The sequence below is a fragment of the Zalophus californianus genome, chromosome 3, assembly GCF_009762305.2.
Source record: "Zalophus californianus isolate mZalCal1 chromosome 3, mZalCal1.pri.v2, whole genome shotgun sequence".
Lineage (NCBI taxonomy): Eukaryota > Metazoa > Chordata > Mammalia > Carnivora > Otariidae > Zalophus > Zalophus californianus.
Genome location: NC_045597.1, coordinates 75,082,104 through 75,107,049, shown reverse-complemented (window position 1 = coordinate 75,107,049; position 24,946 = coordinate 75,082,104). Strand labels below are relative to the sequence as shown.

General features: G+C 36.5%; 1 protein-coding gene across 13 annotated transcripts in view; it reads right to left on the bottom strand.

The window, feature by feature from the left end:
- The window catches only part of LOC113919824 (phospholipid-transporting ATPase IB-like), a 237,857-nt gene that overhangs the window by 68,376 nt on the left and 144,535 nt on the right, over positions 1–24,946 (bottom strand). For 12 of the 13 annotated variants that reach the window (XM_027589591.2, XM_027589588.2, XM_027589592.2 and 9 more), the window contains 4 exons: positions 22,699–22,882; positions 9,537–9,647; positions 7,156–7,230; positions 1,168–1,290 (listed from right to left, as the gene is read on the bottom strand). In XM_027589591.2, coding sequence (XP_027445392.1) covers positions 1,168–1,290; positions 7,156–7,230; positions 9,537–9,647; positions 22,699–22,882 — 493 coding nt within the window. The remainder of the gene's footprint in view (positions 1–1,167; positions 1,291–7,155; positions 7,231–9,536; positions 9,648–22,698; positions 22,883–24,946) is intronic. The other variant, XM_027589595.2, reaches the window with a different exon arrangement.

Genomic DNA, 24,946 nt, shown 5'->3' with positions numbered 1-24,946 from the left:
TTCACTTGTTTCTTAAATTCCACATATGAGTGAAATCATATGGTACTTGTCTTTCTCTAACTTATTTCAATTAGCATTATACCCTCTAAGTCCATCCATGTTATTGCAAATGGCAAGATTTCATTCCTTTTATTGCTGAGTAATATTCCATTGTATATATGTATATACCACATCTTCTTTATCCATTCATCTATTGGTGGACACTTGGGTTACTTCCATATTTTGGCTATTGCAGATGATGCAATAAATACAGGAGTGCATAGGGATTAATATGCAAAATATATAAAGAACAAAATATATAAAGAACAAAATAAACAATAACCAAAAAAACCCCAAAACAATGTGATTTAAAATGGGCAGAGGACCTGAATAGACGTTTTTCCAAAGAAGACCTAACAGATGATTAACTGACACATCAAAAGATGCTCAACATCAATCATCATGGAAATGTAAATTAAAACCACAATGAAATATCAGTTTACACCTGTCAAAATGGCTGAAATAAAAAATACAAGAAATAACAAGTGTTGGTAAGAATGTAGAGAAAAAGGAACCCTTGTGTACTGTTGGTAGGAATGCAAATTGCTACACCCACTATGGAAAACAGTATAGAAGTTCCTCAAAAAGTTAAAAATATAATGATCATGTGATCTAGTATGGCACTACTGGGTATTTAGCCAAAGAAAACAAAAACATTAATTTGAAAAGATACTTGCAGGTGTCTATATTTTTTTAAAGCTTCACTAATGATTGAGATGCAATTAGGTTTACTCTTATGGCCTATAAAATCCCTTTAATTCCCCTGTTAAATCTCAACTCCATGATCCCAGGAAGAAATCATTCCAAAAGAATCACTTGTCTCATCTAAAAAGACGAAGAAAAGTATTTTCCAGGACTGCCCCATTGCACAACATGCCTCCTGAAGCTGCTCAGTGCACAATTTGTGGGACCATACATGGTGCCTTGCTTCTTTCTCTTTAAGGCTTCTCTTCCCCACATATTATTATTTAAACCTCAATTTCCTGGATAAACTAAACTACAAGGTAAATGATTGCACAGGGCTGCATCCCTTGGTTTGTAAATTATTTTTTTAAGCATCAGAAAAGGAAAAGACCAAAGGTAACTTTGGCGTTGAGATGAAAGGCCTGCAATAAATCTTCTGTTTACCTTTGTGTTGAAAGTATTCCCTGCCTGAGAAATCCTGTAGAGCTGTGGATGTGTAAGCAGGCTCTTCTGACTGCAACACTGTTCAAAGATCCCCAGAGTAAAAGGGGGTAATGAAGTGAAAATCTACATAGAAAACAAGGATTTAGTAAAAAGTACTTTTAGTCTGTAATGGAGTTAATATTGTAGCAATGTCAGTTTCCTGACTTTGATAATGTATTACAACTATTAAGATATCATTATGGGGGAAACTGGTTGAAGGGTACACAGAACTGTTTTTGCATATTCTGGTAAGTCTTACGCTATTTAAAAACAAAAATTATTTACAAAGACGATATTAATGAGTCACATAGATTTAAACACTTAACAAATCATGACTTAAATTTTCTGATTGATTTGAAACTGTAAATGTTGCTTTATGAGCATAAAATGAATAAATTTCTTCTATTTAATGAGCATAAAAATAAATTGAATATCTAGATATTTAAATAATAGGCATGGTACTGACCAATATATCTACCAATAATGATATCTATATCCCTCATAAGAACCAGTTGGTTTTATAAGCTAGTTCACTTGCCAGGTCTTGGCAGGTAGTAGTTACTCAGTAAATAGTGTTGTGAATGTTAGATTAAAAAAAATACACAAGAATTCTTTATCTTGATAATTATTATCAGAAACAAAGGGATGTTTCCTACTCATTTACTCTTCAAATATTTTACTAACAATCATTATGCTAGCAACCATATTAAATGAAAAATACATGAACCTTTAAGATCCAAGTTCCCTCTGGACCTTGTCAAGGAGGGAACCTTGTAATAGTAGGTATAATAATAGAAAAAAAATGGTGAAGTAAGGGAGAAGTTAAAAAAGGAGAAAGAAGGGGAAAGGAGGAGAGGGGAGAGAAAATGAGAGGAAAATAGCAGGAAGATAGAAGTGACATATTTCTGCTCCATATTGTTTCTGTTTCTATGGCAGTTTAACCAGGGATTCTTCACAAAGAGCAACAAGATGGTGCAAGCTTCAATGAGCAAGCATTTTTCACATCTTTGGGCTTCTTGTATCTGCTGTGTCTCATTGGCTAAATCGATCACATGACCAAACTCAGAGTCAGTGTGAGTGGGTACACCAAAAATGTGGATACAGAAGGGCATGGACAAATTGGGGGACCTTTATTATAACAATCTAACACAACATATGACCTATGTAGATTTTCTAGAATTTTATACAGAATGTTGACAGCAACTAAAGCAAGCATTATTCTTTGTCAATCCTTTTTTTTTTTTTTTTTTTTGGTCTTATTACACTGCCTAGGACCTAAGGATGATGTTGAATAGAAGTGGTAAGAACATACATTCTTCTCCTGTTCTTCATCTTAAGGGAACAGGCTTTGCCATTAGGTATGATGTTAGCTGTAGGTTTTTCATAGAAGCACTTAGTGCTCATCAGAAACCAATGGCTGGGGGCGCCTGGGTGGCTCAGTCGTTAAGCGTCTGCCTTCGGCTCGGGTCATGATCCCGGGGTCCTGGGATCGAGCCCCACATCGGGCTCCCTGCTCAGCGGGAAGCCTGCTTCTCCCTCTCCCACTCCCCCTGCTTGTGTTCCCTTTCTCTCTGTGTCTCTCTCTGTCAAATAAATGGATAAAATCTTTAAAAAAAAAAAAAAAAAAAAAAAAAGAAACCAATGGCTGGTGCTGGTGTAGATTGGGGTCCCAGGGCTCGTGGAGGTGGTAGGTTGGCTAGGACACCCAGACCCTGTTCATTAAAGAGAGTTTAAGTCTCTGAATGTAAGTGTTGATTTACTTAACTTGCCATTTAATTATATCAATATCTGCTTCATTTCTAATTAGTTTCTAATAAGCTATGTTATTCTTACATAGAATTCTGTGTTATCAAGTTAACACTTTATAATTAAGAAATATCAATCTTCGGGCGCCTGGGTGGCTCAGTCGTTGAGCGTCTGCCTTCGGCTCAGGTCATGATCCCAGGGTCCTGGGATCGAGTCCCACATCGGGCTCCCTGCTCAGCAGGAGGCCTGTTTCTCCCTCTCCCACTCCCCCTGCTTGTGTTCCTGCTCTCACTGTCTCTCTCTGTCAAATAAATAAATAAAATCTTAAAAAAAAAATCGAAAAAAAAAAAAAAAAAAAAGAAATATCAATCTTCATCACTAGCCATATTTATTTTTCTGAAGGCTATTATTTCTGTTATTAATATAGCCACTTTGGTTTTTTTTTTTAATTATTGTTTACAAAGTAAATCTTTTCCCATCCTTTTCCTTTTTACCTATCTGTGCCTTTATATTTGAAGTAGGTTTTGATTTTGTTAATCCAATCTGACAATATCTGCCTTTTAATTAAATATTTAGACCACTTACATTTCAGTGTAATTATAAATGTGGTTGGATTTAAATCTCCCATCTTCCTATTTTTTCTATTTGTTGCATTTCATCTTCCTCTCTGCCTTATTTACTGACTTCTTTTGAAGTAATTGAAATATTAAGATTTTATCTCCATTATTCATTAGCCATAACTTTTGGGGGTTTTAGTTCTTTAAGGTTTACAGTATATATATATGCAATGTATCACAAAATTCAAATAATAGTACATTCTCAAATCCCTCCTCCCATTCTTTGTGCTATACTTATCAGACATTTTTATTCTAAATTAATGACAAATCCCAGAATACATAATTAATTTTGCTTTAACAGTTATCTGTCATCATGACTGAAAATGAGGGGAAAAGGGTAAGTCTTTTATTAATTCCCATATAATTAACATTTCTGTTCCTCTTTATTTCTTTGGATAGATCCAAATTTCATCCTGGTATACTTTTCCTTTTGTTTGAAGAGCTTCCTTTAACATTTCAAGTATTATAGGTCTTCTGGTGATAAATTTTCATTTTCTTGGTTTATTTTCAAAAGACATTTTAGCTGGATATAGAATTTGGGGTTAATGGATTTTTCTTTCTTTAAGATCTTTAAAGATATTCCATTGTCTTCTGCCCTGCATGGTTTTCAATGAGAAATCTGCTTTTACTCCTACATTTATTTTCTATACATAATATTTACCTGGTTGATTTAAAGATTATTCTCTTGGTCACAGATTTGCAACAATTAGGTTAAGAAGAACATTTGTGTGTTTTTCTGATTTTTCTCTCTGTGCTTCTATAATTGCTATGTCTTCATATTTACTGATCCTATTTCTGAAGTTTCTAATTTGCTCTTAATCCCATCCAGAAAAATGTCCATTTTCTATTGTATTTTTCATCATAAGGTTCTATTTGGTTCTTTTCTATATCTTCTGTTTTTCTCATTATGTTCATTTCTTCCTTTATATTCTTGCACATGTTTATAAGATTTAAAATACCTGTTTTAAGTTCTTACCTACTCTTTCCAACAACAATTTTTATATCTGCTCTCATTGACTTATTTTTCACATTATGGATCTTATTTTCCTATTTCTTGCATGACCGATATCTTTTATTGGATGCACAACTATGAATTCTGTGTTCTTGAGTACTTAATTTTGTTCTTTATTTGTATATATTAGATATTTTCTGTGGCTTTGGAGCCCCCTTAGCCTCTATTTCTTTTTTTTCTATTTATTTTTATTTTTTATTATGTTCAATTAGCCAACATATAGTACATCATTAGTTTTTGATGTAGTGTTCAACAATTCATTAGTTGCATATAACACCCAGTGCTCATCACCACATGTGCCCTCCTTAATACCCATCACCCGATTACCCCATCCCCCCACTCCGCTCCCTTCTGTAACCCTCAGTTTGGTTCCTGGAGTCCAGAGTCTCTCATGGTTTGTCTCCCTCTCTGATTCCTTCCCATTTAGTTTTCCCTCCCTTCCCCTGTGGTCCTCCATGCTATTCCTTATGTTCCACATATGAGTGAAACCATCTGATAATTGACTTCCTCTTCTTGACTTATTTCACTTAGCATCATCCCCTCCAGTTCCATCCATGTCGATGCAAATGGTGGGTTTTCATCCTTTCTGATGGCTGAGTAATATTCGATTGTATATATGAACCACATCTTCTTTATCCATCACCTGTTGAAGGACAGCTCAGCTCTTTAAATATTGTTTGCCTGTGTCTGATTTGCAGGTAAGTGACTTGCAAATTAGTTTGATGGTTTTTTTAAGGTTGCTTTTAAGTTTTCTTATGATGGGCCCAGAATAGTGTTTATTATAGGTCTAATTTATCCTTATTTTTAAAAGTGTAACTTGATTAAGTTTTCCCAATATCATATGTAACTAGTTATTCCTAGCCCTGAATTAACTCCAAGAATTCATCCTAATGCTTTCTGGTAGTTCTTTCCCTAGCTTTGGGTAGATTTTTCTCATGCATACACAAACTAGAACCAAAGTCTCAAGGGGGCTCTCTATAGATCTTCAGTCATTCTTTCTGTCTCTCTCTCAGTACAGTTTCCTCTTTGACATTCTAGCTACCTGGGCCCACTGAGCTCCAACCTCTGTGTCTTCAACTCATTAAGACACCTGGGTTTTCTTTTGGATCCATCTTCTTGCACTGTGGCTTGGAAATAGTCCTTCTCTCAAGGATCACAGCCATGAGCAGCCTTTTGTTTAATTTTTGAAAACCATTGTTTTATATATTTTGGCTGACACTATAGGTTATTTCTGGTAGGAGGGTAATTCCTATAGCAGTTAGTCATGCATGGGCAGAAGCAGAAATAATGCAGGACCTCCAGAAACAGTATGAATACCTATTTAAATGTAGTTATTAAATAAGCAATCTAGCTCTCTTATGGCCAGTAACTATTTGATGTCCTAGGCTTCATCTTTCTCCCATCTGTAAAATATATATGTAATAAGATTTAATAAGTCAGTGGATATTAAGTCATATTATCCTAAAATGTCCACAATTTTGTTTCCCACTGAAGCCATCATTTACTGCATATATATATATATATATATATATATATATATATATATAAAATTCTATTGACCAATATCTGTGGCCTATGCATTCATAGTGAATTTTCTCACACACAGATTCTGCCAGCCCAGTCTGTAATGAAACTTAAAAAAAAAAATTGAGTATTGTCATCTGCGACCAAAAGCCTGGTAGAGACAAATATGTGTATGACCTCAGGTTCACTGATATAGTGCTCTAGGCAAATATGTCTAGAATTGACATGTACACAACTGTAACTATTCATAGCACTAGACATTTTTATATTATTGGACACTCAATGACTTGTCTGTGCTGTTTCAGAATTCAAGCTGCTAGAAGACAGAATGTTATGGATCTAGATTCTAATATGTTATGATAATGCAGTACAAAAGAAAGGTCATGATATATTACTGGGAGCCTAATTTTTATGCTAGGTTTCCCTGACCTCTAATCTTTAAACTGGAATAATAAACAAAAAATTTAAAGGTGAATTAAAAAACCATTTAACCATACTGTTTATTTCTAGTTTTTTAATTTAAAATGAGTTAAGTAATGGTATGGGATTGTTAGTTTCAGAAGATTCCATTTTTTTTATTATAGGACTTCATATCAAAATTCATCATTTCCTACAAACACAGGGTTAAAATATTTACAAAAGGACAAATTTTCTACCAGGAGGTTTAAAAGGCTGGGGAACTACACTATAAACACACACCCACATACACAGATATAAATAAATGTATTATATGTATTAAGTAGAATGGAAAGAAGTAGAGTTCAATAATAATTACTTGGCTTAAAAGCCTAAAAACATTGTACAGGCATATAGTAAGGAGGTTTTGGACATATTATCAAAATGCATTGTATAGAAATTTAATGTAGTTGCTATAGAATGATCTCCTATGATTGAAACCATGTGTGGAGAGTATGGGCTTCTGCAAGATGTGTTGCAGCAACAAAGGCTCTAAAGATGTATTTGTGCTGCCTGCTATGTGCAGATGATTGACTTAGATACACTTCCCAGACATAAACAGCATGCTATCAAATAAAGATGGAGAATGCTTACCACATTGTACAAGCTTATGCACCAATGTTCAAATATAATCTGCCCAGAAAATCCATTAACAAAGGCAAACCAAAGCTGAAAGAAAGTTCAAGAAGTTTTATATTGACCTAAGTGTTTCCATTCACTGAAGTACTTTATCATTTTTTTTCCATGTCATCAAATGGGATTTTACCAAAATGTAAACAAAATCAAGCTTGAGTATTTGAGCCTAACAGAAAGCCAGTCCATTTATTTTAGAATTTTTATTTCATTCTTTGTTACTGTACTGTCTCTATCAAAAAATAATTTCAATGAAATATTTACATCTCATTGTCCAATAATGCATTGCTTCAGTAAAGAATGATACTGAGTTGTAAAGGTTCAGAATGATTTTGTCTATGGCTTCAGCAAATTGTAGCATCTGCAACTAATAATATTTGTAAATGGCCCAGCCAAAGAAAGGAGACCTCCTAATTCAAAAAGATCTATGCCCCTCTATGTTTATTGCAGCATTATTTACAATAGCAAAAATATGGAAGCAACCTAGGTGTTCATCAACAGAAGAATGGATAATGAGGTTACATACACTCACATATATATATGTATATCTCCAATGAAAGTATGAGATTCCACCATTTGCAACAGCATGGATGGATTTGAGTTTGTAAGTGTTACTTTTTGGAAGAGTTTGAGGAAGATTGGTGTTAATTTTTCTTTGAATGATTGGTATAATTTTCCAGGGAGGTGTTTGATTACTGATCTCATCTCCTTACTATAGTCTGTTCATATTTTCTATTTCTTCATTATTTGCCCAGCTGATTTTTGACAAAGGTGGAAAATCAATTTAATGGAAGGATAACCTTTTCATTAAATAGTACTGAAGTAATTGGATCTACATAGGCAAAATAACTAGACAATCTAAACCCTCCACTGCACACAAAAATTAACTGAAAATGAACCATGACATTAAGTGTAAAACACTTTTAGAGAACTACATAGAGGAAAATCTTTGGAATCTAGAGCTAGGCAAAGAGTTTTTTGACATAGAACCAAAAGCATGATCCATAAAAGGAAAATATATAAATCAGACCACATCAAAATTAAAAACTTTTGTACTCTGAAAGACTATTGAGACGACAAGACAACATGATACAGACTGGAAGAAAATATTTGCAAACTACTTACCTGCCAGAGGACTAACATCTAAAATATGTGAACTCAAAACTTAAGAGTGAGAAAACAATTCAATTAGAAAATGGACAAAAAATATGAAGACACATTTCACTGAAGAAGATATGAAGATAGCAAATAAGTACATGAGAAGATGTTCAACATCATTAGCCCCTACGGAAATGCAGTTTAAAACCACAATGACGTATCACTACCCATCTATCAGAATGGCTAAAAAAATAGTGATAACATCAAGTGCTGGTAAAGATCCAGAGAAACAAGATAACAGATGCTTTGCTGGTGGGAACTGAAAATGGTGAAGTCCCTCTGGAAAATAGTTGGGAGTTTCTTTTCAAACTAAACATGCACTTCCCATATGAACCAGCAATTGTACTCTTGGATATTTGTCCTAAATAAGTGAAAACTTGTGTTTGCACAAAACCTACACACAAATGCTCTTCAACAGGTGGATGATAAATGTTATGGTAAGGGAACAAATGATACAGGGAATAACTTGTACCGATCTCAAGGGAATTATACTGACTGAAAAAATCCGATCTCAAAAGGTTATATACTACATGATTCCACTTTCATAACATTCTTGAAAGAACAAACTTACCAGGATAGGGAACAGATTAGTCACTGTCAGGGTTAGGGATGGATGTGGCTATAAAGGGATAGCATGAGGGGGATCCTTGTGGTGAGGGAACAGGTCTATATCATTGGGGGAGGGTTGGGGAGGGCAAGAGGCCTCTGCCTTGATTTCTATGGTGTTTACATCAGTCTACGTGTGTATAAAAGTACACAGAATCACACACACAAGTATGTGTAAAGCTGGTGAAATATGAAAAAACTCTGTTGGTTATATCCTGGTTTTGGTATTGTCCTGGAGTTATTCAAGGTGTTCTTTAGGGAAAATTGGGTGAATGTTTCACAGGACCTCCTAAAAATATTTTTGTAACTTCCTTTGAATCTATAATTATTTCAAAATAAAATATTTAAAAATATATTTCTATAGCCAAATTAAAGGCTTAACAAGTATTTTTTAAGTCAGGATGGTGGGGTTAGAAGATTCAAATTTACTGAATAACTTAGAGTGAAAACCTAAAACAGAATTAGGTAATGGTAATTTAAGTGATACAAATATGGGGGAAAAAAACCCTAAACTACCAAGCCTGATGTCAAAGAAAGACCTAACTTTTCCATGAAAGAAGGTGTATCTCTTTTCTTACCTCAATAATGTATAACACTACATTTTTGTAGAAACAATACAATATGCATTTCGTCACTCGAAAATGATTCCAAGCTCCATGAACCAACAGAAGCTTCTCCAAGTAGCTAAACTAAAAGAAGGAAACAACAGTCATTTGCAAGTTCAAAGGGACCTACCAGTTAGTGACAAAACCCACAAAACGTCATTTTCTCAGCATTTCACATTTCAGTTTCCACTCTAGAAAATATAACACAGGAGGAAGAAGAGTGAAACCAGTTTCACAACCTGACATGGCAGTTCTCTATAAAGAAATTTGTTTAAAGCTTTATAAAATTCACCTCTCTTATCACTAAAACAAATCTTTTTAACATATTTTTTTGCCCAGTAAATGCCGCTTAGATTTTCACTTGGAACATGCAAGACTTTTAATCTGATGCACATCTGGGACTTTAATCATAGTAATGGGACAGACTTATTTAATGAAAGGAACATCCTATTAGAAACAAGAACTCAGGCTAAATCACTCATCTTTTTTTTTTTTTAATGTGTAATCAGGTATAAGTAACAAAGTCTTACAGGAATCAGTTCCCCACTTCGTATAATAAATAAAAAGTTAAAATTAAAAATGAAGGTTACATGCAGCTTCTGCAGTGTTGTGAACCTCCTTACCCTCATCTACATACATACTTTCATAGCAGTTATTACCTTCTAACAAACGACAGGCACTACTGTATATTTTTGTTTCCTACAATGGAAGCTCTGAGAGAGTAAGTCTCATTGTTGACTTTACTGATGAATCCTAAACACCCAGAAACATGCCCAAAATATGGTATTCGCTCAGTGAACATTTTTTTGAACGACTGTTCAGGAGAGTTATTCCACAAAATGAAGTAATTCAGTAATTTAATGACTCCTGGAATTAAATACTCACTTCAAAGTGGCACCAGGTAGTACATATGAAAAACCTTAAACTTTCAAAAAAAGAGCACTTAAGATTTTGGATCATGAGAGAGCAGGATGGGGAAGAAGATGCTCAGTGAATTAAAGAAAGGTTTTTGTTCGTTTATAACCAGAACTTGACATTAAACTTGAGTCACTATAGAAAACATTCCTATTGCCTCAGTGTTTAGCTTTGCAGTGGTTGAAGGTCAGAGTTCCATTTCTTGGGATGACTTAAAAATATTAAGAAATTTGGAGAAGGAAGTGAATAATTTACACTTTTCAGAGAATAAAATGATCCAGGTTATGAATAGAATGTTATACTGATATACTCTGAAAAGGGAAATTTCTTCATTACCCAGAAAGAGCAGAGTAAAAGACATTTGTTTGACCACTGCTGCAGAATACATATGAAAGGCTGGAGGCAGATGGGGCAGAAATGGGAAAATTTCCACTTACAGTTCTGGGAATAAGATTCATTCTGCAAAAGTATAAGATGGCACACATCACTGGCAGAATACCTTCTCCCCCTCTACAGTCAAAGCTGCTCTTGGGTCAAATCAAATCAATCTCCTGCATTAGTAGCTGTCTTGGTGTGGCACTTTAGGGGTGGGTGGAAGGAAGAAGAGAAAACTTGGAAGGTCTGTTCCAAGACGGTGACACAGGAAGACTCTCAACTCAGACCTCCTTCATAGACACACCAAATTTACACCTATTTACAAAGGAATTCCTCCGGAGGGCTGACTGAATAGCTTCTGCACCACAAAAGATGGAGACACGGTACGAAAAAGAATCCCCACCCCTGACACTGCAAACAGCAGTGGGGAGCAACAGCAGTACTTAAGGACCATGAGTGGATTCATCTGCCCTGGGGTGCAGGAAAAAAGCCACAGTCTAAAAAGGTAACTAGAATATAAAGGAACCAGCCCCAGAACCCTCCCAAACAGCAGAGGAGCCCCTAGAACTCTCTCCAAGTTAGAAGGGCTAATGAGTACCATCGTTTGTGTGGGGGAAAAAAAAAAAGCCACAGTTTAAAAGAGCAACTAGAATATAAAAGAGCCAACCCTAAAACTCTGACAAATAGTGTGGGGAGCTGCTAGAAAACTCTAGGTTGGAGGGACTGCTGAGTGCCACAGTTTGTTCCCTTTCCACCTTGATAGTGTAGATGGGAGAATACTTTGGGTGCCCTAGCCAGTCTACGACCTCAGTGAGCCCTAGGCCCCTAGCCCACATCAGCCCAACTGTCCTACCAAGGTGGCTCCAGCATGGCACACACCGGGACAACCCAGGTCAGCACTCACTACAATGCCAGCCATCACACCAAGGTGACACAGGAGCAAAGCACCCCAGAACACTCCTGGCCCACACCAGTTTGGTTCTGCACTACTCACCAGGGTATACCCTGAGCAGAGTGCCCTGAGAACCCCTTGGGCCATACACACCTCAGCTCCAACCACCCTACACAGAAAGCCTAGGAACCTATAGCTTGAGCCTGCATTTGCACCAGCTACCTGCCAGGGTGCTCCCTGTGTGGAGTACCCAAGGACAGCCAGCTTATACGCACTTCAGCTTCAGCTGTCCTTCCAGGACACCCTCAGCATAGAGAGACTTAGGAACATCCTCTTACATGCCTAGTTCAGCTCAGGCCATCCCACTAGGGTAGCTCTAGCAAAGAATGCCTTGGGAATCCCATCCCACGCCAGGCACAGCTCCAGCCAGGCAGCCAAAGTGACCAGGCACACATAGTCTACATAAGGGACAACCATACACAAGATCATTTCCTTAAGTTTAGGAGAAGCAGCTGTTCTCCCTAATTCATAAAAACAAACACAGAGAACCAAGTAAAATGAGAAGACAGAGGAATATGAAAGAACAAGACAAAAACCTAAAAAAGAGAAAGAACTAAACAAAACAGATAACCAACCTACCTGATAAAGGGTTTAAAGTAATGGTCATAAAGATGTTTACCAGACTAGAGAAAAGAGTGGATAAACTCAGTGAGACCTTCAACAAAGAAAATATAAAAAAAGAACCAATCAGGGTTGAAGAATACAAAAAAAAAAAAAAAAAAACTAGAAAAAAAATACAATAATTGAAATAAAGAATACACTAGAGGGAATTGAAGGTAGATTAGAGGATGCAGAAGAATGGACCAGCAATGATAAAGAGATCAATAAACAAGAGGATATAATTGTAGTTATCTATGTACCCAACATAGGAGCACCTAAATAAAGCAAATATTAATAGACACAAAGGGAAAACTTGATAGCAATATGATAAATAGTAGGGGACTATAACACCCCACTCATATCAATGAATAGATCATCCAGGTAGAAAATGAGTAAGGAAACAGCATCTTTGAACAACACATTAGACCAGATGGACTTGACATATACAGAAAATACCATCCAAAAACAACAGAATACACATTCTTTTCAAGTGCACATGGAACATTCTCCAGGATACATCATGTTGGGCCACAAAAGAAGCCTAAATAAATTTCAGAAGATTAAAATCATACCAAGCATCTTTTTTGACTACAACTGGTATGAATGAAGCTAGACATCAATTACAAGGAAAAAAACAGAAAAAGCACAAACATGTGGAGACTAAACAATATGGCACTAAACAGCCACTGGGTCAATGAAGAAATCAAATAAGAAATTAAAAAATACATGGAGGAGATAGTCCAAGATAACAGAGGAGTAGAAGATCTTAGTATTGTCTGGTCCCAGGAATTCAGCTAGATAGCTATCAAATCATTCTGAACACCTGCGAACTCAATCAGAGATCTGAGAAAAGATTAGCTGAAACTCTACAAATAGAAAAGCTACCACATTCTGCAAGAATGACAAGACAGAAAAACTCACCTCAAAAAAAGAGAACAAGAAAAAAAAAAAGAGAACAAGGAGCAGTACTGACTGCCAGGGACCTAATCAGTATGGATGTAAATAAGATATCAGAACTAGAGTTCAGAATAGTGGTTACAAAGATACTAGCTGGGCTTGAAAAAAAAAGCATAGTAGACACTAGAGAATCCCTTTCTGGAGACATAAAAGAACTAAAATCTAATCAAGTCAAAATCAAAAAAGCTATTAATGAGATGCAATAAAAAATGGAGGCTCTAACTGCGAGGATAAATGAGGCAAAAGAAAGAATTAGTGATATAGAAGACAAAATGATGGAGAATAAAGAAGCTGAGAAAAAGAGATAACTACTGGATCATGAGGAGAGAATTTGAGAGATAAGTGATAGCATAAAGAGAAACAATGTTAGAACAATTAGAATCCAAGAAGAGGAAAGGAGGGGGGCAGAAGGTATATTGGAGCAAATTATAGTGGAGAACTTCCTAATCTGGGAAAGGAAACAGGCATCAAAATCCAGGAGGCACAGAGAATCCCCTTCAAAATTAATAAAAATAGCTCAACACCTCAACATATAATAGTGAAACTTGCAAATCTCAGAGACAAAGAGAAAATCCTGAAAGCAGCTTGGGACAAGAGGTCCATAACCTAAAAGGGTAGAAACATCAGACTGGCAGCAGACCTATCCACAGAGATCTGCCAGGCCAGAAAGGACTGGCATGATATATTCAGGGTACTAAATGAGAAAAATATGCAGCCAAGAATACTTTATCCAGAAAGGGTCATTCAAAATAGAAGAGATAAAAAGCTTCCAGGACAAACAGAAACTAAAAGAATTTGTGATCACTAAACCAGCCCTGCAAGAAATATTAAAGGGGATCCTTTAAGCAAAGAGAAAGCCCAAAAGTAACATAGACCAGAAAGGAACAGAGACAGTATACAGAAACAGTGACTTTACAGGTAATACAATGGCACCAAATTCATATCTTCAATAATTACTCTGAATGTAAATGGACTAAATGCTCCAGTCAAAAGGAGGAATCAGATTGGATAAAAAAACAAACAAAAAAACTAAAAACAAACAAAAAAACAAGACCTGTCCATATGCGGTCTACAAGACTCATTTTAGACCCAAAGACACCTCCTGATTGAAAGTGAGGGGGTGTAAAACCATTTATCATGCTAATGGGCATCAAAAGAAATCTGAGGTAGCAATCCTTATATCAGACAAATTAGATTTTAAACCAAAGACTATAATAAAAGATGAGGAAGGACACTACATCATAATTAAAGGGTCTATACACAAGAAGATATAACAATTGCAAATATTTATGCCCCCAACATGAGAGTAGCCAACTATATAAACCAGTCAATAACAAAATGAAAGAAACACATTATAATAATAAAATAATAGTAAGGGACTTCAACACCCCATTCACTGGAATGGATAGATCATCTAAGCATTAGATCAACAAGGAAACAAGGGCTTTGAATGACACACTGGACCAGATGGAATTCACAGATATATTCAAAGCATTCCATCCTAAAGCAACAGAATACACATTCTTCTCAAGTGCACATGGAACATTCTCCAGAATAGATCACATACTGGGCCACAAATCAGGTCTCAACTGGTACAAAAAGATTGGGATCATTCCCTACATATTTTCAGACCACAATGCTTTGAAACTTGAACTCAATCATAAGAGGAAAGTCAGAAAGAACTCAAATACGTGAAAGCTAAAGAACATCCTACTAAAGAATGAATGGGTTAACCAGGACATTAAGGAAGAATTTAGAAAATTTATGGAAACAAATGAAAACACAACTGTTCAACACCATTGGACTGCAGCAAAGGCGGTCGTAAGAGGGAAGTATATACAGGCCTTTCTCAAGAAACAAGAAACGTCTCAAATACACAACCTAACCTTACACTTAAAGGAGCTAGAAAAAGAACAGCAAATATAGCCTAAATCCAGCAGGAGAAGAGAAATAATAAAAGAAGACATATTGGAGATCATCAGAAGATAATTAGATAGATAGATAGATGGTAATCAGATAGAAGATAATCAGATAATCAGAAGATTAGAGCAGAAATCAATGAAATAGAAACCAAAAGAACAGTAGAACAGATCAACAAAACTAGGAGCTGGTTCTTTGAAAGATTTAGTAAGATTTATAAACCCCTGGCCAGGCTTATCAAAAAGAAAAGAGAAAGGACACAAATAAATAAAATCATGAATAAAAGAGGAGAGATCACAACCAACACCAAAGAAATACAAATAATTATAAGAACATATTATGAGCAACTATATGCCAACAAATTAGGCAATCTGGAAGAAATGGATGCATTCCTAGAAACACAAACTACCAAAACTGAAACAGGAAAAAATAGAAAACCTGAACAGAACCATCACCAGCAAGGAAATTGAAACTAATCAAAAATCTCCCAATAAACAAGAGTCCAGGGCCAGATGGCTTGCCAGGGGAATTCTACCAAACATTTCAAGAAGAATTAATACCTATTCTTGTGAAGCTCTTTCAAAAAAGAGAAATGGAAGGAAAACTTCCAAAATCTATGAGGCCAACATTACCTTGATCCCAAAACCAAAGACCCCACCATAAAGGAGAACTACACACCAATATCCCTGATGAACATGTATGCAAAAATTCTCACCAAGATACTAGTCAATAGGATCCAACAGTACATTAAAAGGATTATTCACCATGACCAAATGGGATTTATTCCTGGGTTGCAAGGATGGTTCAGTGTCTGCAAATCAATCAATGTGATGCACTACATTAATAAAAGAAAGAACAAGAACCATATGATCCTCTCAGTAGAGATAAAGCATTTGACAAAGTACAGCATCCTTTCTTGATTAAAACTCTTCAAAGTGTAGGGATAGAGGGAACATACCTCAATATCACAAAAGCCATATACAAAGAGCCCACAGTGAATATCATTCTCAATGGGGAAAAACTGAGCTTTTCCCCTAAGGTCAGGAACACAACTGTTGTTCAACATAGTATTAGAAATCTTAGCCTCAGCAATCAGACAATGAAAAGAAATAAAAGACATCCAAATTGGCAAAGAAGAAGTCAAACTCTCATTCTTCACAGATATGATACTCTATGTGGAAAAGATTCCACCCCAAACTTGCTAGAACTCATATAGGAATTCAGCAAAGTGGCAGGATATAAAATCAATGCACAGAAATCAGTTGCATTTTTATACACTAACAATGAAACAGGAAAAAGAGAAATTAAGGAGTCGATCCCATTTACAATTGCACCAAAAACCATAAGATACCTAGGAATAAACCTAACCAAAAAGGCAAAGGAAACTATAGAACTATAGAACACTCATGAAAGAAATTGAGGAAGACACAAAGAAATGGAAAAACGTTCCATACTCATGGATTGGAAAAATTAATATTGTTAAAATGTCCATACTACCCCAAGTAATCTATAGGTTCAATGCAATTCCTGTCAAAATAACAATATTTTTCATAGAAATAGAATAATTCTAAAATTAGTATGGAACCACGAAAGATCCCAAGTAGCCAAAGCAATCTTAAGAAGAAAAATGCCAGAGGTATCACAATCCCAGATTTCAAGATATAGTACAAAGCTATAATAATCAAAACAGTGTGATACTGGCATAAAAACAGACACATAGATCAATGGAACAGAATAGAGAGCTGTCAAAATACCATCAACTTTTTTCACAGAACTGGAACAAATCCTAAAATTTGTATGGAACCAGAAAAGACCCCTAATAGCCAAAGGAATGTTGAAAAAGAAAAGCAAAGGGGCACCTGAGTGGCTCAGCTGGTTAAGCGTCTGCCTTCGGCTCAGGTCATGATCCCAGGGTCCTGGGATCGAGTCCCACATTGGGCTCCCTGCTCAGCGGGGAGCCTGCTTCTCCCTCTCTCTCTCATGAATAACTAAAATCTTTAAAAAAGAAAAAAGAAAAAGAAAAGCAAAGCTGGTGGCATCACAATTCCAGACTTCAAGCTCTATTACAAAGCTGTAATCATCAAGACAGTATGGTACTGGCACAAAAACAGACACACAGATCAATGGAACAGAGTAGAGAACTCAGAAATGGACCCTCAACTCTATGGTCAACTAATCTTCAACAAAGCAGGAAAGAATGTCTAATGGAAAAAAGACAGTCTCTTCAGCAAATGGTATTGGGAAAATTGGACAGCCACATGCAGAAGAATGAAATTGGACCGTTTCCTTACACCATACACAAAAATAGACTCAAAACAGATGAAAGACCTAAATGTGAGACAGGAATCCATCAAAATCCTTGAGGAGAACACAGGGAGCAACCTCTTTGACCTCAGCTGCAGCAACTTCTTGCTAGACACATCTCCAAAGGCAAGGGAAGGGCAAAAATGAACTATTGGGAATCCATTAAATAAAAAAGCTTCTGCACAGCAAAGGAAACAATCAACAAAACCAAAAAACAACTGACAAAATGGGAGAAGGTATTTGCAAATGACATATCAGATAAAGGGCTAGTATCCATAATCTATAAAGAACTTATCAAACTCAACACCCAAAGAACAAATAATCCAATCAAGAAATGGGCAGAAGACATGAACAGACATTTCTCCAAAGAAGACACACAAATGACCAACAAACACATGAAAAGATGCTCAACATCCCTTGGCATCAGGGAAATACAAATCAAAACCTCAATGAGATACCACTTCACACCAGTCAGAATGACTAAAATTAACAAGTCAGGAAACAACAGATGTTGGCAAGGATGCGGAGAAGGGGGAACCCTCTCCTACACTGTTGGTGGGAATGCAAGCTGGTGCAGCCACTCTGGAAAACAGTATGGAGTTTCCTCAAAAAATTGAAAATAGAGCTACCCTATGACCTAGCAATTGCACTACTGGATATTTACACCAAAGATACAAATGTAGGGATCCAAAGGGGCACATGCACCCCAATGTTTATAGCAGCAATGTCCACAATAGCCAAACTATGGAAAGAGCCTAGATGTCCATCAACAGATGAATGGATAAAGAAGATGTAGTATATATATATACAATGGAATATTATGCAGCCATCAAAAATGAAATCTTGCCATTTGCAGCAATGTGGATGGAACCTAAAGGGTATTATGCTAAGGGAAATAAGTCAATCAGAGAAAGACAATTTTAGTATGATCTCACTGATATGCGGAATTTAAGAAACAAGGCAGAGGATTATAGGGGAAGAGAGAAAAAAATGAAACAAGATGAAACCAGAGAGGGAGACAAACCATAAGAGACTCTTAATCTCAGGAAACAAATTGAGGGTTGCTGGAGGGTTGGGGTTATGGGAGGATGGGGTGGCTGGGTGATAGACATTGGGGAGGGTATGTGCTATGGTGAGCACTGTGAATTGTGTAAGACTGTTGAATCACAGACCTGTACCTCTGAAACAAATAATACGTTATATGTTAAAAAAAACAAAAAAAACACAAAAAAACAGCAGCAGCTAGCAGGAACGGAAAAATGAAGGGGGGGAAATCAGAGGGGGAGACGAACCATGAGAGACTATGGACTCTGTAAAACAAACTGAGGGTTCTAGAGGGGAGGGGGGTGGGGGGATGGGTTAGCCTGGTGATAGGTATTAAGGAGGGTACGTACTGCATGGAGCACTGGGTGTTGTACGCAGATGATGAATCATGGAACACTGCATCAAAAACTAATGATGTAATATATGGTGATTAACATAACATAATTAAAAAAAAAAACTGATGAATCACAGACCTGTACCCCTGGAACAAATAATACATTGTATGTTAATAATAATAAAAAAAAGAATAGAGAGCTGAGAAATATCCCACACTTACATGGCCAATTAATTTACAGCAAAGGAGGCAAGAATATACAATGGGGAAAAAGTCTCTTCAAAAAAGATGTTGGGAAAATTGGAAAGCCACTTGCAAAAGAATGAAACTGGACTACTTTCTTATACAATACAGAAAAGTAAACTCAAAATGAATTAATGACCTAAATGTGAGACCTGAATTCCAGGGCACTTGTGATGAGCACTGGGTGTTGTAGGGGATGAATCACTAAATTCTACACCTGAAACTAATATTACACTGTATGTTAACTAACTGTATTTAAATAAAAACTTGAAAAAGGAAAAAAAAGGCAGCAATCTCCTGGACATTGACCTTTAGCAACGCTTTTCTATATATATGTCCTCAGGCAAGGAAAACAAAAGTAAAAATAAATTATGGGGACTACATCAAAACAAAAATCTTTTACACAGCTAAGGAAACCATCAACAAAATGAAAAGGCAACCAACTGAGTGGGAGAAGACATTTGAAAATTATATATTTGATGGGGCAACTGGGTGGCTCAGTCGATGGGCGTCTGCCTTCAGCTCACGTCATGATCTCAGGGTCCTGGGATTGAGTCCCGCATCGGGCTCCCTGCTCAGCAGGGAGTCTGCTTCTCCCTCTCCCACTCCCCCTGCTTGTGTTCCCTCTCTCACTGTGTCTCTCTCTGTCAAATAAATAAAATCTTAAAAAAAAAAGAAAATTATATATTTGATAAGGGATAATATTAAAAATATATAATGAAGCTATTCAACTGAGCACCCCAAAACTGTAAATAACCCAATTTAAAAAGGCAGAGGTTTGGGGGAGGTGGGTTTAATAGGTGATGGGGATTAGGGAGTGCACTTGTGATGAACATTGGGTATTTTATGGAAGTGTTGAATCACTATGTTGTACTCCTGAGACTAATATTACACTGTATGTTAACTAACTGGAATTCATATAAAAACTTTAAAAAATGGGGAGAGGACATGAATAGATATTTTTCCAAAGAAGATACACAGATGGCAAACAAACACATGAAAATATTCTCAACATCACCAATCACCTAATTTGCACCAAACATCACCTAATTTGCTGGGAAATGCTAATCAAAACCAAAATAAAATATCACCTCACACCTGTCAGAATGGCTAGAATCAAAAAGACAAGAAATACCAGGTGTTGGTGAGGCTGTGGGGAAAAAGGAACCCTCGTGCACTTTGGTGGGAATACAAACTGGTACAGCCACTGAGGAAAACAGTATTCAGGTTCCTTGAAATATTAAAAATACCAAATAATCTTGTAATTCCACTACTGTGTATTTACCCAAAGAAAACAAAAACACTAACTTGAAAAGGTATTATTGCACCTTTATGTTTACTGAAGCATTACTGACAATAGCCAAGATATGGAAGCAACCTCGGTGTCCATCAATAGGTGAATGGATAAAGAAGATTGTGTGTGTGTGTGTGTGTGTGTGTGTGTGTGTGTGTGTGTGTGTAATGGAATATTAGCCATAAAAAAGAATGAAATCTTGCTTTTTGCGACAACATGAATGGACCTAGTAGATATTGTGCTCAGTAAAGTAAGTCCAACAGAAAAAGATTACTACCATTTGATTTCACTTCTAATGTGGAATCTAAAAAAACAAACAAAAAAGCCAGAAATGTTTTTCTGGATCCCCAGGACTCCTGATACTGGCCAGCTTGGTGTGTCTACAGTGTTTAGTAGTTCAAGGCTTATGTCACATATAATTGCTGAGATCACTGGAAGTATGTATCCTAATAGCATGTAGCAGTTTAGGACACAATTAGGTGAATTTGGTGGCCATTTGTTTATTTACAGACACAGGTGCTCTGATCATGGTTTACTGACACTCTCCCCACCCAACACAAATACTCTAGCACAGAGGAGCCTTAGTTTTCCCTGCTATAAAACCAGAACACTTAACCTGTAAGTAAGAAGAAGGGTCTCAGAATGGATCTGATTCAAACACTGGGGTAATATGCTCTTTATCTATGCTGTAAAATCCTAGGAATCCATTTTGTTACCACTCCAATTTCAGGCATCTGTTTACCTGTGGACAGGGTACTAAATCATCTAGCCCCTCAGGGACAGCCACCATAAGAATAGCCCCAGGAGGGAAGGCCTACTCAGCGTATGGGATTATTCCTAAGGAATGTTCAAGAATTACAGGTGGCTCCTGAATTCAGCAAAATTGAAAAGTGTTATTCTTAGTTGCTCAACTGTGATAAAATACTAGATCCATTAAAAGCTAATCTTAAATTACTGATTAAAATATTCTTCAAAAGTCAAAATATTAATATGTAGAAGGAGGAGGTATTCTTGTTAAACAGCCTAGGATATTACATAAATATACAAAGGCTGTAAATCACAGACCACACACACTGCTTAAATGCCTTCCAATAAATGGTACAGCTACTGTGGAAGGCAGTTTGGCAGTTTCTTACAAAACTAGACATACTTTTATATTTTTACTATATGATCTAGCAATTACATTCTGTGGTATAAATCCAAAGTTGAAAACTCATGTCCACACAAAAAAACCTGCATATGGATATTTATAACAGCTTTATTAATAATTGCCCAAACTTGGAAATAATCAAGATATTTTTCAGTAGACGAATGGATAAAGTACGTCCAGAAAGTGGAATATTACTCATCACTAAATAGAAATGAGCTATCAAGCCATAAAAGACGTGGAGGACACTCCAATGCATATTACTAAGTGAAAGAAGCCATACTGTATGAATATGACATTCTGGAAAAGACAAAACCATGGAGATAGTACAAAAATCAGTGGTTGCCAAGGGTTCATGCATGGAGAGAATGATGAATAGGCAGAGTGCAGAGGATTTTTAAGGCAGTAAAACTACTGTGTATGATACTGTGATGGTGGATACTTGTCAATATACATTTCTCCAAACCCATAGAATATACAACACTAAGAGTGAGCCCTAATGTAAACTGTGGACTTTGGGTGATGATAATGATGTGTCAATGTAGGTTCATCAGTTATAACAAATATACTGCTCTGGTGGGGGATGTTGATGATGGGGGAGTTTGTGGAGGAAGGCGGGGAATATATGGCAACTCTATACTTTCTGCTCAGTTTTGTTGTGAAGCTATAATTGCTCTAAAATACAGTCTATTTTTTTTTAAATGCCTGCCAAGAGGCAATGCCTACTTTTTAAAAAGCAGAAATGGGGAGATTATAAGTCTTTAAGAAATCTCCATTGAGAGACACCACAAAGAAAAGCACACATTACAGACTAAAGAGACTGGGGATTTAGAGATTGTATTAGCAGAGCTATAGATTCTTGGTGGCATCAGTATGACCAACTCCATAACTGCTCAAGGAAAACTTTTTTTGCTGCAAAGTGCATAAGGACAAAACGAAAGAAAACCCCAAATGTGTTGGTAGTTTCATATGAAAAGCAGCTTAAAGAGCGGGGTAGGCCTCGGGGATAGACTCAAGATATTCCAATAATCTCATGCCCCCACTACTGACCTGTGCAATGGAATAATCTGAGTTGTTGGTGGCCAGCACGCCCTCATTCCCACTGATTCCCACACCCACGTGGGCCATCTGGATCATCCCAACATCATTAGCACCATCCCCAATGGCAAGAGTGATGGCCCCTACATGGTTCTTAACCAAGTTCACTATTTCTGCCTTCTGGAGGGGAGATAACCTGAAAAAGAAGACAGAAACCACCATTTTTTTACTGTTTTGTTTTTGTTCACAAAGTCTTTAACAAGGAGTCAACAATGATCTACACGTAACCACCTTTAAATATCAGTTACCGGTACATTTCCCAAGTCATTAATTAAGCTTTTTACATATATAAATATGTTCCACCCACCAATCGAAAAAAACAAATGAACAAACAAAAAGCAGAATCAGAATTACAAATGCAAAGAACAAACTGATGGCTGCTGGAGGGGGAGGGAATGGAGGGATGCGCAAAATGGGTGAGGAGGACCTGGAGGTACAGGCTTTCAGTTATGCAATGAGTAAGTCGTAGGGATAAAAGGCACAGCCCAGGGAATACAGGCAGTGGAACTGTAATAGTGTTGTCTGGTGACAGACGGGAGCTCCACTCGTGGTGAGCATCGCATAACATATAGAGATGTCCAATTACGGTGTCCTACTCCTGAAACTAATGTAACATTGTGTGTCAACTACACTCCATTTTTCCTAAAAAGTTCCCTCCCACCCGTACCCAAAATAAAAAGAAAAGCAAAGAAACCACACAGTAACTTCTTTAACATCCAAAAGAAATACACAATAGCAGTTGCCCAGTTTACATGGAGATAAACTCTTCAGTTTGCCTTTCTCCCCATCACTCCCTGTTGCCTAACACTGGCCTGCTCTATTAATTTATATCATCTACCTAAACGAGAGCAAGAAGTGAAGATTTCTGAAACTATATGAAGGCATTTACCCAAAGGATAGCCTGTAGACTAGCCTATGAAAATCAAAGTACCTTCAAGTGAACTTGAAAAATACAAGGAGATGTAAAAACATGAAGGTGTCAGTCAGGCGAGTCTGTGGTAACAAACAAAAGCAAAGTAACCTAACATAACAGATGTTTGTTTCTTTCCATTGTATGTGTCCAATAAATGAGAATACTGTTGATCCTTTTCCCCCCCTCAGATGAGCTTACAAAAGCAAATTTAGTATTCCTAAAATATTTCAGGCTAACAGACCCTGTCTACACAAAATACTTACAGATATATCAAGGAAAGAGAAGCAAAAATTTTTATCTCTTATTCATCACTTATGTATTCATCCACTAAATAAATTGGATACACATCTCTATCCAAAAAATAAGAGACACACAAAGGTTTTGTTTTCTAGTAATTGAATGATCATCCCCCTTCCCACAAAACAGCTCCTACAAACTAATTTAAATTTAAACCTTTCAAATTTTAGGTGAGATTATTAAAAACTGAGGAGATAGGCTTCCTTGACTAGCTCACACTCCAAATTTTAAGACAGAAGCACAGATGGAAAAACTTTTGCTTCATAATGAAGAAAATATAATGAGTTAACATTACTTTGTCGTCACAGTATGAAAAGTTACTGAAGTAGAGGATGTTCCAGAAACCATTTGTATGTTTCGTTTCCATCAAGAGATGCTGGTTGTTTTGCTGGAATGCTGACAATGATAATAATTTCACCATTTAGTCTGGCAACTACTTTTATATTCAGACTGCGATATTTGTGGAAAAAAGAAAAACTACCTCATATTAATCCCAAATTTCACTCTTTAAACTTTCAAATCCTAATTCTATCCTCTGGGCCGACCAAGCTCTCCAAAATATAAGAAAAGAACTGTCAGGGACCCACTAAACCTTCTTCTCCCCTTGCTAAACATCACTGAGTCCTTCAGTCCTTTGGTAATGTGGTTCTAGGCCTTTCACCAAAGCTCCAAGTCAGTTCTGACCAGTTAAGAATAGAAGTGGATCATCACTATTCTGATTTTGGGTCCTCCCCAACCATATATGAAAATAAATCCTAAAATAATATTAGTCTTTTAATAACCATCTGTTAATTGAGCTCCAATTAATAAAACACTTTAGGTCATGTGTCCATGTATGGGCATTAAGCCAAATTTCCCTAATCCTGAAATTTTAGGGTTATATCCAATTGATGGTATTTACACTCATGTCTGGCCAAATTCATCTTGTCATTCTATTGACTGAAACAACATAGAAGTCCCATAGCCATCTAGTCACAAAAATTGAAAGGG